At 40.1% G+C, this 13520-nt stretch overlaps 1 protein-coding gene across 3 annotated transcripts in view; it reads right to left on the bottom strand.

Moving 5' to 3' along the window:
• Nucleotides 1–7909: 7909 nt before the first annotated feature.
• Nucleotides 7910–13520, bottom strand: part of fam3c (FAM3 metabolism regulating signaling molecule C) — a 12735-nt gene continuing 7124 nt past the window's right edge. For all 3 annotated transcript variants that reach the window (XM_046072026.1, XM_046072024.1, XM_046072025.1), the window contains exons 7-10: nt 12949–12999; nt 12783–12867; nt 12514–12640; nt 7910–10012 (exon numbers count right to left, since the gene is read on the bottom strand). In XM_046072026.1, coding sequence (XP_045927982.1) covers nt 9923–10012; nt 12514–12640; nt 12783–12867; nt 12949–12999 — 353 coding nt within the window. In that variant the 3' untranslated portion in view covers nt 7910–9922. The remainder of the gene's footprint in view (nt 10013–12513; nt 12641–12782; nt 12868–12948; nt 13000–13520) is intronic.

Below are 13520 nucleotides of genomic sequence, written 5' to 3'. Positions count from 1 at the left end.
ATACTTTGCTATGTGGCACAGATTCATGCTTTATTCTTGACTTAATTTATATAGTTTTATGAGTCTTTTGGACATACCCCGTTCATGCAACAACACCAAAATGTTATGTAGCAGTGGCCACAACTTAAACCTTGCCTATAGTGCCCTAAAAAGGCTACTGTCGGTCCTGCTACTGTGCAAGAGAAATACATTTCTTGGCTCCAAACACGGAGTATGATGACATGAACTCATTGGAATGACATTCCAAGCAGCTCAGAGTGGTGCTGTTTATAGTTCTGCATCCGTTTTTTATGGTATGCTGTACTTAAGTATGTGCATGCAAGATGCAAATTGATGCAGTGAAATCCATGAGGTGGCTGTCTTTATGGGGAAAGTCTGCACTGGCTTGCCAGAAAAAATACAGTGTGATTTTCTGCTCTCACTACTCTCTCAATACCAGCTGGCATAGTTAAGGCTCTGTGTGTAAGAATGTAATCATTCTGATACTGGTTATGCCACATATGTGTAACAGTATAATAACTCTTGTCAAAGTCATTGATTTGGTCAGAACTGTGACTCTCTCACATGCTAAACATCGACTTGAATGAGGTTGATGATGGGCCATAAGTCATCCAGCTCTCCCAGCAGGTTTCATGATGTTAATCTCTCACCTGCTTTTCTTTATAGGCTCTAGAACAAGCAGGCCAAAATGAATGTATAGTATCATTTCATCCACTTAGAACTGGTGATGCAAACAAAGGTAGTAAATGGAATGGCACAGATGCCCTAAAGAGCTGTGCATTACTCTGGGAAGGAATCATGTCTTATGAAGTGATATTGCTAAATCAGGGAAAGTAGAGGAGAGTGTTGTCTGGACTGTAGACACACTCTTGCATAATGAATGAAGCGGACTTTGTGCTCACGTTAACAAATATTCTTCCAGACAGCTTTCGTATGATCGAATGTCTGCATGCACTCACTTACAAACTGAGGTAGGTATAAACACAAAAAGTCCGAAATTGCACGTTTGTCCAAATGTAAAAACAAGGCATCGTATATTATATGAAATAAGTCTTGGGACTATTTAAAGTTATTAATGTTTTCTGATGCTTCTAAAGGCTTACATCAGGCATTTTTGAAACTATGGTAAATACTAACGGAGGACAATATTTAAAATGGAGGAAGGTTTTAATACAGCACAGATTTTTTTGTTTGTTTGGTTTTTCATTCTGTTTATTTTACTGGAATTGAATGTCAGAAAACATTTTATTTAATTCCGTTCCTTTGGCTCAACACTCACAGCACCGTTTATTAAGCACTGCTAAAAACACTAAGTAGAAAAAACTCTGCATCCATACATACTGTATAGTTTCCTGTACTTCATATTGTAGTCACAATATTGTGCAGGCTGAAAGCATATTCACTCGCATAAATAGTATCCAGCTGTTTAGAAAGATAATATTCACATATTTGACATTTGCTTCTACACAATATGGCAAAGCCACTGCTGTTACAATGTCACAAATGATTCACTGACTAACTACAATAAAAGCACAGTTTGCACCTAAAAAAATACCAATTTGTGGGAGTTAGGTGTTATTACATACTGGAGAAGTAGTGTTCAACCTGGTTCGTGGTTTCCGCTGGTCCAGACAGGAGTGTGTCAAAATCAGAACATGTCTATTTTTCACCAGCAGAGATGATCTACAACTTTCTGACCCTGAGCTAGAAGCAGCAGAAAGTCAGAATGATGACTATGAATGAGACCTTTGTTTTACAGACAAGACCAGAGCATGGAATAGTGTAAAATCTTGATGTAATTTACCCCTGAAAAAGTCTTGTTGGGCTTATATAATTCCATGAAGAAAAACTATACATCTACTGTCATAACAACAACAAAAGAACTGAGTAAGGCACGCTTCAGATATATCCGCCGTGCAAAATAGCTTTTAGTGTCTGTCTGATTGTGTGTCTCCATTTAGAAATATAGAGATTGTGTGAAAAGATCCACATGATCAGTTATCAATCCAGTTGAGTGTCTGTGGTTTGCGTGGTGCTGAGGTCAGCAGGAAGTTCCCACAGACCCACAGAGTGTAAACACAGCTGTCTGGATCGGGGGGGGGGGTGCGTGTGTGTGTGTGTGTGTGTGTGTGTGTGTGTGTGTGTGTTGGAGAGGCAATTATAGGATTGGAGGTGGGGCGGAAAGCAAGGGCAGTGAGGTCACTCCTCAGATTGAGGGGGGAAGGGGTTGCTGCATCTTTGCATTGACACTGCGACTCACATTGTGATTTCTGTCTGCTCTTTCTCCCTCCTCGATTTTATGTCTGTTTTCTTTACTCTCTGTGCTAAATCCACATTACTACTACTACAACTAGTTTTTATTTTCAAAACTATCTTAGCATTTGGTCTAGCCTTTGTTGCTGCCCTGTTGCATGCTCCAAACCAAGCCTAGTCTAACAGGTTAGCCTCCAGTTACCTTACAGCTAATGCCATCTTGCTAACTGTCTTACAATGCTTTGTTTTCACTGTTTCACCTTTTCAGATAGTGTGTCTCTTCTAGAGAGACATGTCTGTCGGTTTGAAGAGTTCATCCCTGCTAACGTTACCTTAGATATCATGGCCACTCCAGATGTCGTCAGCCAAAGGCCTGATAGCAGGCTTGTTAGTGATAGCACTAGCGCAGCCCTGTCTGCAAATGCTGAAGAGTTTATTCCTGTTCAGCGGCGTGGGATGGCTAGCAAGTGCAAGCAACCAGTTGTGTGCTCTGGTCTGTAGTCACCTCTCCCGATTGCAAAACCGTTTTCAAACCTCGCCAGCCCCTTTGATAATCCAGTTGGCCTGCGTGTCTGCTCTAATCTCGCCAACAGGGTTAAACAACGCACAATAGTAATGAGGGACTCCATTTCCCACAATGTTAGATTAGCATTGCCAGCCACTTTTTACTGTCCGACACAGAGGCTAATCTGAGGTTGCTGGCATCATGTGTGGAGAGTCGTTTGCGTACAGATTGTAAAGCCCCTTGAGGCAAATGTGTGATTTGTGATATTGGGCTGTATAAATAAACTTGACTTGACTTGAGTGTGGGGGTTGAGAAACCTCAAAGAAACATTTGTGGAAAAAGTTGGAAGGTTGATGTGCAGAGCTGAAGGTGTAAACAAGAGGGTTGGGCTGTGTTTGGGGTGCAGTATCAGATAAGAGACAGTTTAGGGGAGTGGTTACAGACTACAGACAATACAGGAACTCACAAATAACTGTGTTTATGTCGGGAAAGCCCTGTTCCAGGACTTTCATGCTACATAATATGGCCTGGGTGGACATCTGATTTTGATTTAAATAAAGAATGTTGAAAATACAAACTCATTGGAAAGAAAGCGTTTTCTTCTTAAGGTGTGAGATAGGTCTAAAAAAGTATTGGCGTCAGTCTGTATCAGACTATACAATGTTGTGGTGGCAGCCCGGCTGACGGTGAGTGTCCTGTTTTTTTCTCCTTTTTATCAGTTTTTCTGCTTTTTTCCTTGGTTTTCTGTTCTCTGCCTGCCTCCCTGTGTTTTCTCCCCTGTGTGCTCTCTCTCCCTCTGCTCCTGAGCCCAGCCAACTACCTGCACCTGCATCCCATCAGCCACCTCGTCAGCCTGCCACACCTGCCAGTAATCACCTCATGACCGCCTGTATTTCAACCCCGGTTCTCCACACCATCCTTGCTTAATCGTCGTTGCTCCATACCCGGTGCCATCCCCACGTTCAGGCTTTCTTGTTTTTTCACGTTTACCCTGTGCCTTGTTGCTGTCTTCCCTAACCTTGTCTCTCTGTCTGTTTCCCTCCCAGGTACACTCGCCCTCGTCCTCCGTTCGGCTGGGCTCATCCACTGGCCCACTCCTCCTCGGACTTCCCTCACGGCGTCCTCCCTGTTCCCCTGCCTCTCCTCGCTTCCTCGGCCCCTGTGTTCCCCGGCTCCCTGGCCCCCTGTCTCCTTGGTTCCCTGTGCTTCCCCGACGTCCTCCTCTCCCTCCACTCCAGTCTCTCTCACCCTTTTTCCCTCAATAAACCTCCTTCCCTCAGAGTGCTGCGTTTGGTTCCTCTCTGTCCACACACCACGCAATCCCGTAACAATACAATATCAGTTTTGAAGCAAGACAGAATGTATGATGAAAGCAAGATTGAATTGTATTGCTATGATGTGAATAGAAATTTAGACTTGCTGCTTTCATGTTCTGGAAATGTCAATTGTGCAAAGTGAGTGTGAGGTAAGAATGTGTTTCAGCAGTAGCACTATGCGTATACTGCGTCATTTCAGTCAATTTTCTGATTGGTTGGTTTGGAGACGTGGGTCATAGCAACAGTCACATTGAGGGTATTTGGTCCGAAGTTTGACACTGCAGAGGATCCACCACATTGAGTGCCATTCGAAACCAACGAGGGAGGAATATTAGTGAGTTGTTAAATCCTCCAATGCCGAGTGAGCACCGATGTCAGTTTGTTGAAGGTGTGTAACACCCTTTGCTGCAGGATGGGGGACCTTTCTTTCAAATGTGAGTTCCGTGTGACTCAGCCGGTTAACATAGGATTTTTAAATTCTGAAACTACTCTAACATTTCATATCATTCATATAAAAAATGCTCTTGTCTGATAGACAATCCAACTGTCATTCATCTCATATGAAAATCTTCAGCCAAAACAAAATAGCCTACATTAAATGACAGAATAATAGAACATGGCACAACTCGTTACACAGGGGATCACGTAACAAGCAACAAAGGCATTAAAGAAAAATAGCTATGTCTTTATACATTTTAAATGTTTTAAATTCTTTAGATTAAATAATGCTTCAATATAATGTTTGATTTATTTTGAAATGTTGTATTTGTGAATGTAATATTTTTTATATAAGATAAAGAGAGAGAGACAAATTTATTCAGTTTTGTTATTTTCCTCAACATCAATCCTGAATACAACTGTTGTTTATTTGATTGATGACATATTATAGCAATGAATGCAGCGGTAACATCAGATCCTATTTACACTAGGGAGAGGGTAGTTCGACCAAAAGTTGGCCGCTGTATTTAAACCCTATGCAGGTTAGGGAGCTCGATTTGGCTGTGAGGGTGACTCCGACCATAGTTCACTCCGTGTCAGAGTGGAAGTGTCGAGGGTCTAGTTTCAGAAAGGCCCTGGTTGAAGTTCCACAAACCCTGGATCCTATAATTCCCATAATGCAACTCTAAAGCTTCTTTTGTTAAACCTGACTTTGCCTTGTAAATGCCAGCACCTTTCAAACTCCACATCTTCAGTTTGTAACACAGACTTTCTGTTTGGACAGCCTCCAAGCCAGGCCAATTTGAGATAACCCCGATGACATCACTATATCAGCTCTTCCTTTCTATATGTCAAGTGTCCTGTTTGGCTCCCCAGAAAATAACACACAGAATGTAAACTTGTGTATTTGATTAATTATTATTACTTATTATTATAATCTTATATATATATTATAATATCCATAAATATAAAATTACACATAAAAAAACTTGCTTCTTTGCCTTTTTGAAAGAGTTCAAACAATAGATTTTATAAATTCACAGTCTCCAAAGAAAGACACAATTAAAACTGTAACAGCCTGTATTGTATTTAAAGTTTTTACATAGTCCCTTATTCCCCCCAGCGCTAAACTCTGTACTTTTGAAGTTGCTGCATTGTTGCACTGATATATTTGTTTCACACAACTCTAAGAAAAGTTGTTAATAAATAATATTAAAATGTCAAGTGTCCTTGAGCAAGACACTGAAACCCAAATTGTTCCAAATGAAGGTAACATAAAATGTTTTCACAAACTTGACAAAGCCTCCTTCACAGCCACATTGTTTGCACAGACTGAATATTATTCAGCACAACAGGTTAACTGATGCTGATGTGTAAAATCAGTGGGTTTCATCAAGTCTATGCAACAAGAAGCTGCAAGGTTTCCTGCTCACTCAGTGTGGAGTGGAGTGAGGAAGCAGCATCGTACACAGTGCTGCCACTGCTGGCCAGAAACTATATTGCAAAAACACTTATGTAGAAGCATTGACTGCTATAATATAACCTCTGGCCACCAGTGGTCATGACATGTATGATGTCCTAAGTTTTGGGTGTTCAAGTACATTTCTGGGTGCAGACTAGAGACATGTGAAGTGCCTATTTGGGTAAGGTATATGAGTTGCAGAGTGCAGAGACAAGAGAGTGTTTTGAAAAGGTCAGGACACAGATGTTTCGGCCACTGAGGGAGTTTTTGGTCAGCTGACTCACAGGGCAGAGGTTTGGGAAAGGTACAACACAGGCGAGGAGATGGAGGCAAGTGTTAGGTATAAATTAGTGTATGGTAATATGTTGGTGTGTGCGCATTTTGGTCTGTGGTAAGATGTGGTCAGCAGTGAGGGTAATAGTGTTTGCTTTACAGTCACCATGAAAGATATGGTTAACTGTGCTATGTAATTAGGGCCATGAGTGTGTTTTAGTCACAGAAAGCAGGACCATAAAATTGACAGGAAATGCATTTTCATCACAAGCTTCGTGGTATGTACAGGAGTGGAGTTGTTTTGAAGCTTGTTTTGGAGCAAACAGAAGAGCAAGCGACTTAGTCATGGGGTGAAAGGTCAGGGGTCAGAAGTCACACGGGGGCAACAGGGAATTAGAAAGTTGAGCTCTTCAGAGGTCCTTTTAGAGGCAAGCACCTTTGTTTAGCAGACAGATTTATTTTGGGAAGCAGGGGGAGAAAGAAAAAAATCTCAACTTGTTCTTTACAAAAAAATAAAACACCCCCCCTCTCCTGTTTCGTGAGAGCATATTATCCTCATATTCCTCCTGTGTTTATACAGGAGGCTCCCACGAGTTGTCTCATCATTAGAAGTTTATGCGATGGGAGATATTCTATGTTCATACATAATGCATCATATAGCATGTGTGTCTTATATAAGACGAGTTGGAGACGATTCTCTCCCACACCTCATCCCTCAGCGCAGAAACATGGGAGCTCAGAGGAGCGTCAGCCTACACGAACACCAACGAACATGCATGTCCGAAGGCACCACAAGCGCACACCTCTTTAACTGCACGCAAACAATTACATATTGATATGCAAGGTTCCACCCAACAGGCCACATGCAAGGATTTACAATGTGAAAGCACAAATAATGTACACACTGAAACAACCGCTCTCCCTCACATAAACACACATAGGGATATGAAATGTCAGAGGGATGAGCTCAGAGATCAGAGGGAGAGCACCACAGTGTTTTTTCATTTACTGGGAATAAGGAAGAGCTTTGTGCTGAGGGGAACTCAGAAGGTCACTCCACTGGCAGAGGGACAAACCCTGAGAGGAGTTGTGTGCAACATACAAGCTCGATTGAGTGCGTACGTGTACATGAATTTGTGTGTTTACCAATGACTACAAATACACAAATGATAGTGAAAGTTATTAGTGGGTTAGGGTTTGAGTTGTTGCATTACCATACTATGTGAGTGTGCAGATAGAGACTGGTGCATCACCATGTCAGTATAGTCTGAGTAAGAGGAAAATGTTTCCCATAACGGTATGTGAAGTTGATGCAAATAGGTCATGTTGCAGCAGAACACCAGTGAAAATAAGTCAAATGTACAAACACAAGCAACCTAAGCACGTGCACAAATGCAGTATAAAGGACACAGAGGCCCAAATAGAGCCTTTAAGTCTCATTCTCTCCGATACACTCATGTATTTTTGATCATTTCTCTCATGTCTGGCAGCTCTCGCATGTTTAAACTGAATCAACTTCTTATCCAAAATAGGTCACACTTATGCTGATTTTACACTTACCGAGGTGGTATGAATACTGCTAATAAAATCCCCTACAGAGCAAAAGCAGGTGATTATGCTGTTAACTATGTAACCAGAGTTTAATGAGAAAAAGATAAGCCATTGACAAATATTTAATTTAATGTATTACCAAAGCACAACTTCAAACACAACAAATACTGGGTATACTGCAAACCACAAGACACACATCCTGAATTAAATGAGGCAATGGCGCACTCTGCCTGTCAACTTAAAGACAGCAGTTCTTAAACAGCAGATACACTCACTGGCCGCTTAATTAGGTACACCTTGCTAGCACCGTGTTAGACCCCTTTTTAATTCTTTATGGCATACTTTCAACAAGGTATTGGAAACATTCCTCAGAGACTTTAGTCTATATTGACATGATAACATTCCACAGTTGCTGCAGATTTATCGGCTACACATGTATTGTGTGGTATTCTGCAACTTGAAAGTCTCTGTTTGTTCAAGAAAAGAAAAAAACACTTGTGCAGAATATCCAGAACTTAAACGTAATGTAGCACACGAGGAATATCACACATTTTTGTTCTTTTCAGAACCAAATCCACAAAGGCAGGGTTCAGTGTATTGCACTTCCAGGCTTGTTGGAGGGGTTCAGTGTAGGAAAGCAAACGGCCAGACTCCAATGAAGGTACTACAGTGAGCTACAACAGGAGGATCTACGACATTCACTCTCAACAGAATAAAATTGTGTTTTCAGAATGGCCCTTGTCCTCCTGTCTTTTTGAGACCAATTACTGGGTTTTCTGTGATACAAATACAGACAACAACACATTTGTAAAGCCTTGTATCTTCAGTTTTTCAGACTGCATCACAGAGACACTTACTCAACTATATGTTATTTTTGGAAGTTGTAGTGTTGCATTGGGCTCAATTACTGTTGTCCACCACCTGTAAAAGGTGTTAGCAAAACATGTTAATAACAGGAACTGCAACACCTTCAACGTGACTGCACTGGAGCCACAAACTTTACCTTACAGAAAGGGCTGCTTTTAAATGAATTCCATACAAACTGTAAACTCAAAATAATATTAACACAAGTATGTCAAAATAACATGATGATAGGTTAACACAGTACAGTGTCAACCACAACTACGCCTACTTGTGGTTAAGACACTAACAGCCTATAGCTTCTTTGAAGTGCTTGTAAAATGAAAACAACAGCATGGTATGATTAACATGAAGGTTGATATTGGTACCGAATGTTCAGTGGACGCAACGGCGTTCAGTTGATCCACAGTTGTTAACTGTTCAGAGCATGAGTTCTCCTATACTCTATGGAGCCATAAAAAGTAGTACACATTAGTACAAAGAAATACTTATCACTAGATTTAACAAAACACACATATTACTAACAATATCATTTATTTCTGGAAATTATATTATTACAATGTTTATTAAATTAGAATTTTCTCAGATCTGAACCCTACTTGAAAGTAATATTTACAAATTTCACAGTGAATTTGGTACATTTGGTTATAATATCATGGAAAGAAGCCTTTTCAAAGCCCTGTTAAAATTAAGTTTCTCAAAATAAACAACTCTGAAAGAAACAAAGGAACCACAAAGTCATATGAAAAGTAAAAAAAAACTAAAACATGAATAGGTTAATGATATTAAGGCAGGGAACAGGTAATAGCAATTTAGCCACTTCTGGGCAATGAAATCCTTTTCCATCCACAACAGTGCAATAACGCAACACAACTAAGCGTGTGGGCCTTACAGCTGTGACAGTATGCCAATGATCAAAGGTATGTCCAGTGCACTCTACCTACCAATTTCATTTACAACCCCAAATAAGAATCTATGTTACAGTATCCAATCAGACAGAAGAGTGCGAGAAGGTCCGAGCTTCAGTTTCTGGCTGACTGAAAGTTCATGCCAGTTCCTCATTCCTACTAATATCTTCTGGCAAGATGGTGCTTTGTTGTGGTAGGTAAAATTTAATAAAAGGTTTGGGGATGAGAGTTGTAAAATGATCTCTCAGCCAAAAGAAGCATAAAATTATGATTCTAATTCTCAGGAATTTCAGGATGGCCAGGTGGACATGCGGGACTAGAAAGGGGTGGTCGACGATTACAGCAGGAGCTCGGATCAGTCCTGCCTCTGAGGCACGCAGCCTTCCATCTCCAACACCTCGGGCCAGCCCTCAAATTTGTTGGTGTCTGCACTGTTCTTTACATGCTGAGGAAGAAAACACAAGACGCACACCTTGAAACTAGATAGTCTGCATTGTCTTTATAATCCAGTGGATGCAGTATTCTGGTTTGACAAGCCCAAGAAGCAGGGTGTGGTATTCTTGTGAATTAACAAATCAGTTATTAGAGAAAGACTACATGACACTGCCCCAACACATACAATGCTCAGTAACCAACAAAAGATTGTGTTCTGCATAATAAAGATGAAAGACACTAGGTCATATACAGGAATTACAACAGTATTGCCAGGAGAACGTTTTTAAAACCTGAATGGAATGTGCCCCAAGTCTTCAAACTGCATTCTGCATCACCTCTAATTATATAGAATATTATATATATGGTATCACACTTTCAGGAACATGAAACGGCTGACAGAGACACAGACAGACGAGTAACCTATTAGGTCACACAGTTTTAGTGATCTGCCATCATGTCATCATTTAAGTTTATTGTAGTGACTGATGATGTCATGCTCTACTTCCTGCACTTGAAAATTTTATCTTATCACAGAAAGACATATTTAAGGTAATATTTTTTTTTAGAAACAAGGACAGAATCAATGTGTTCCTGATGACAGTAGTGGTTGAAGTTAAAGAGTGTGGACCTGATTGGACTTATTTTAACATGGAACTACCAAGTTACAGGGAGTAAGGCCACATTCAGAAAAACTTGAGTCATGTGTATAAACAGCGCCTTCTCAATCATTTGAATAGTCAGTCTGTCGCTGCAGTGGGGATACAAAAAACCCTCTCCCTTTTAGCAGGTAAAAACTTTGAGCAGCCTGAGAGTGGACGGCCATCTGCCTCGACTGGTTGGGTTGCGAGAGAGGGGGGATATGGGGGAAGAGTGAGAGAGACAGGGACAGAGAGAGAGAGAGAGCAGGAGGAACGAGTACACATCGTAGCCTAACAGAGATGTAAAATAATAGTAACGGTAGTGGTAATAATTCAATGAAAATGAATAATAGTACTGTGCTCGACAACAACGGTGGCCCGATGGCCCGGGGCCAGTAAAATGTAACGTCGGGACAGTTGAACTAGCAACTCACTGGCCTGATCGGGCCAGTGCAAAAACATTAGTAGGCCTATTTAAAAAAAAAAATATGAAAGTCAACATCCTGCAGTTGTTTTGCAGCTCTTGGCACGCACCGATGTCCAATCCAGACTTGTAGTTACGTGACGAGAGGTTGTCAAATGTTATTTCTCTAATCTCAATTACGTGGCAACCTCTGGGTTCAAAGTGAAAATGTATGACGGAACTTGATGCATTCTCTCTAACGGCCAGCAGGGAGCGAGTTCCATTAGAAATAATGGTATAATGTTGCTACTTCTCAGCTGATTTATTACCTCAGTAAATACTTTCAATAAGTTTATAGTCTTAGTTGCTAGTTTCAAGTCATGCATGATGTTCATTTAGCATATTATAGTCCTATTTAGGGGAAAATAGACGATAATGCAGCGTATGCTTTTGGACGGGACTACCTTGTGATTGACAGGTCGCTACCATGCCAACTGTTCAAGATAGAGGCGACTCGTGTCCGATGCTCTGTGTACGTTTTCCATAAACGGCTGTCTGCAGGAGAGCACGTCATGTTTGAGTCTGTTAGTATGTTTTGTTTTAAAAGTAAATTGTTATGTTAACCTTTTTATTATTTTTTAACTGTGATTACAGTTTGTTTTATATCCAGGATGTATTTAATAAATGATTAAACACTTTTGTAAGGAGGGACAGTAAAAATTATCTTTGGGCCAATAAGTTTCAAACCCACTGGCCCGGTGGGGCCAGGTGCAAAAAAGTTTAACGTTGAGCCCTGACAGTAATAAGATGCATATATATTGTATAATAACAGCAGTTGAAAAAAGTTGAACCAAGCTAAACTTTTGCTGAAAGCTGTGCTGGTAGATCACTTTGTAATGTGAACGCTTGACTTTTACCGGTAATCTCATGATCGTCGTAACAAAAGATAAAACAAAAGAGTTGGAAAATCCTGTCTGTCTGACTTCATTGATTGTATTTCATCATCTCACTGGTTGCTTCAATGTTTTAACACAGGGCTGTTTTCTGTCTGAATGCCCGATGAAATGCAAACCCAACACGCTTTTTTACTCCCTTTCACTCACTGAATCAGAATGAATATCTACTTAGATATGCATGCGTTCTCAATAGCATACACCTCGCAAACACACAGTTCCTTTGTTAAAGGAAAAACAGCTGAAAAACAAGCTCTTTATTTCAGTTGTTGGGGTGAACACTGATATTTTGGGCTAATGTACTATGGAATTGCTGGCAGTATAAACTTTAATAGTTTCACCTGATGTAAGGCTGATTTCTGAATTAATTGCACCCTTGAATTTTAATATTTAGAGTTACATAAAGACAAGGATACAGTTGTTGCTTTTGCTTACATTGCCTTATCATTCAGCAGAAACGGTCTAATACTTTGTTTATGGGAATAGATGTAAACATGAGATTTGTGGGTCATGTTACCTGCTCAAATGGACTCTTGGTCTTGATGCCTTTCCCTCCTACAAAGATCCAGTTATCCCGGAAGCCCAAACTATTAATAGCTGAGCTGCCCAGATCAGCAATTAGCTTCCTGGCTTCATCATTGAGTCTACAGAACAAAGAAGATAGATTATTTCATTGCCACATCTGCAGCAACAAAGCCAATACCAGAGATAATTAAAGCAGTTTACATGAATCATGTGAATTCAGTAAATCAGTAAACCGGGGGATATTGTGGGAAAAGCCCTTACTTTGTTGAGGAATCATCGAATGAAGCCATCATCACAACTGTCCCTTCCTCAATTTCCTTCAGGAATTTAATGAAAGGAGCCACATCTACACAAGGTTACACATGGTTAACACAATGTATATGTGTTTTTAATTCACCAAAACAAAAAGATTCTGAAAAATACTCACCTCCTGCCCACATATCAAAAAAGTTTGTCTTGATAACGTCCCCTGTTTTCCCTGTGGAGGATACACATCCCAGTTTAGACCACTTAAAATCTAATGTTCACTACGAAAAACAGGAGACTTACCCTTTTTATTATGAATTAAAAACTGCAACACAACTTCATTACACACAAGTACACATTCTTGGTAATGGTTAATTGCTATTCACTATAGCAAGGGTATTCAATTAGATTTCAAAGAGGTCTAGTTAGAGAAAATTTCCTGAAGCAAAGGTCCGGAACATCAAAACGACGAACTTGCGTTATCATTCAGTACTATAACCTATAGTTGTATCAACACATGTTTTTAGTCAACAACGGACTGTCAAATCAAATAATATTTCAGTCAGTTTTCACATCAAACTGGAGGGATAATAAATAATAACTATTCAAATAATAAATTCTAAATTTAAGTAAACTAAAGTGCCTAATTTTTAGAAAAAATGTAATAAAAAGTGTAGCTTGAAGTGATGAAGTGTAGTCTTAACCAATTTTATAATAAACACTCAACACATCATAACAAATGAACAGCTGTAA

This window comes from Micropterus dolomieu, linkage group LG16, assembly GCF_021292245.1.
Source record: "Micropterus dolomieu isolate WLL.071019.BEF.003 ecotype Adirondacks linkage group LG16, ASM2129224v1, whole genome shotgun sequence".
Classification (NCBI taxonomy): domain Eukaryota; kingdom Metazoa; phylum Chordata; class Actinopteri; order Centrarchiformes; family Centrarchidae; genus Micropterus; species Micropterus dolomieu.
This window is presented reverse-complemented; position numbering and strand designations above follow the sequence as displayed.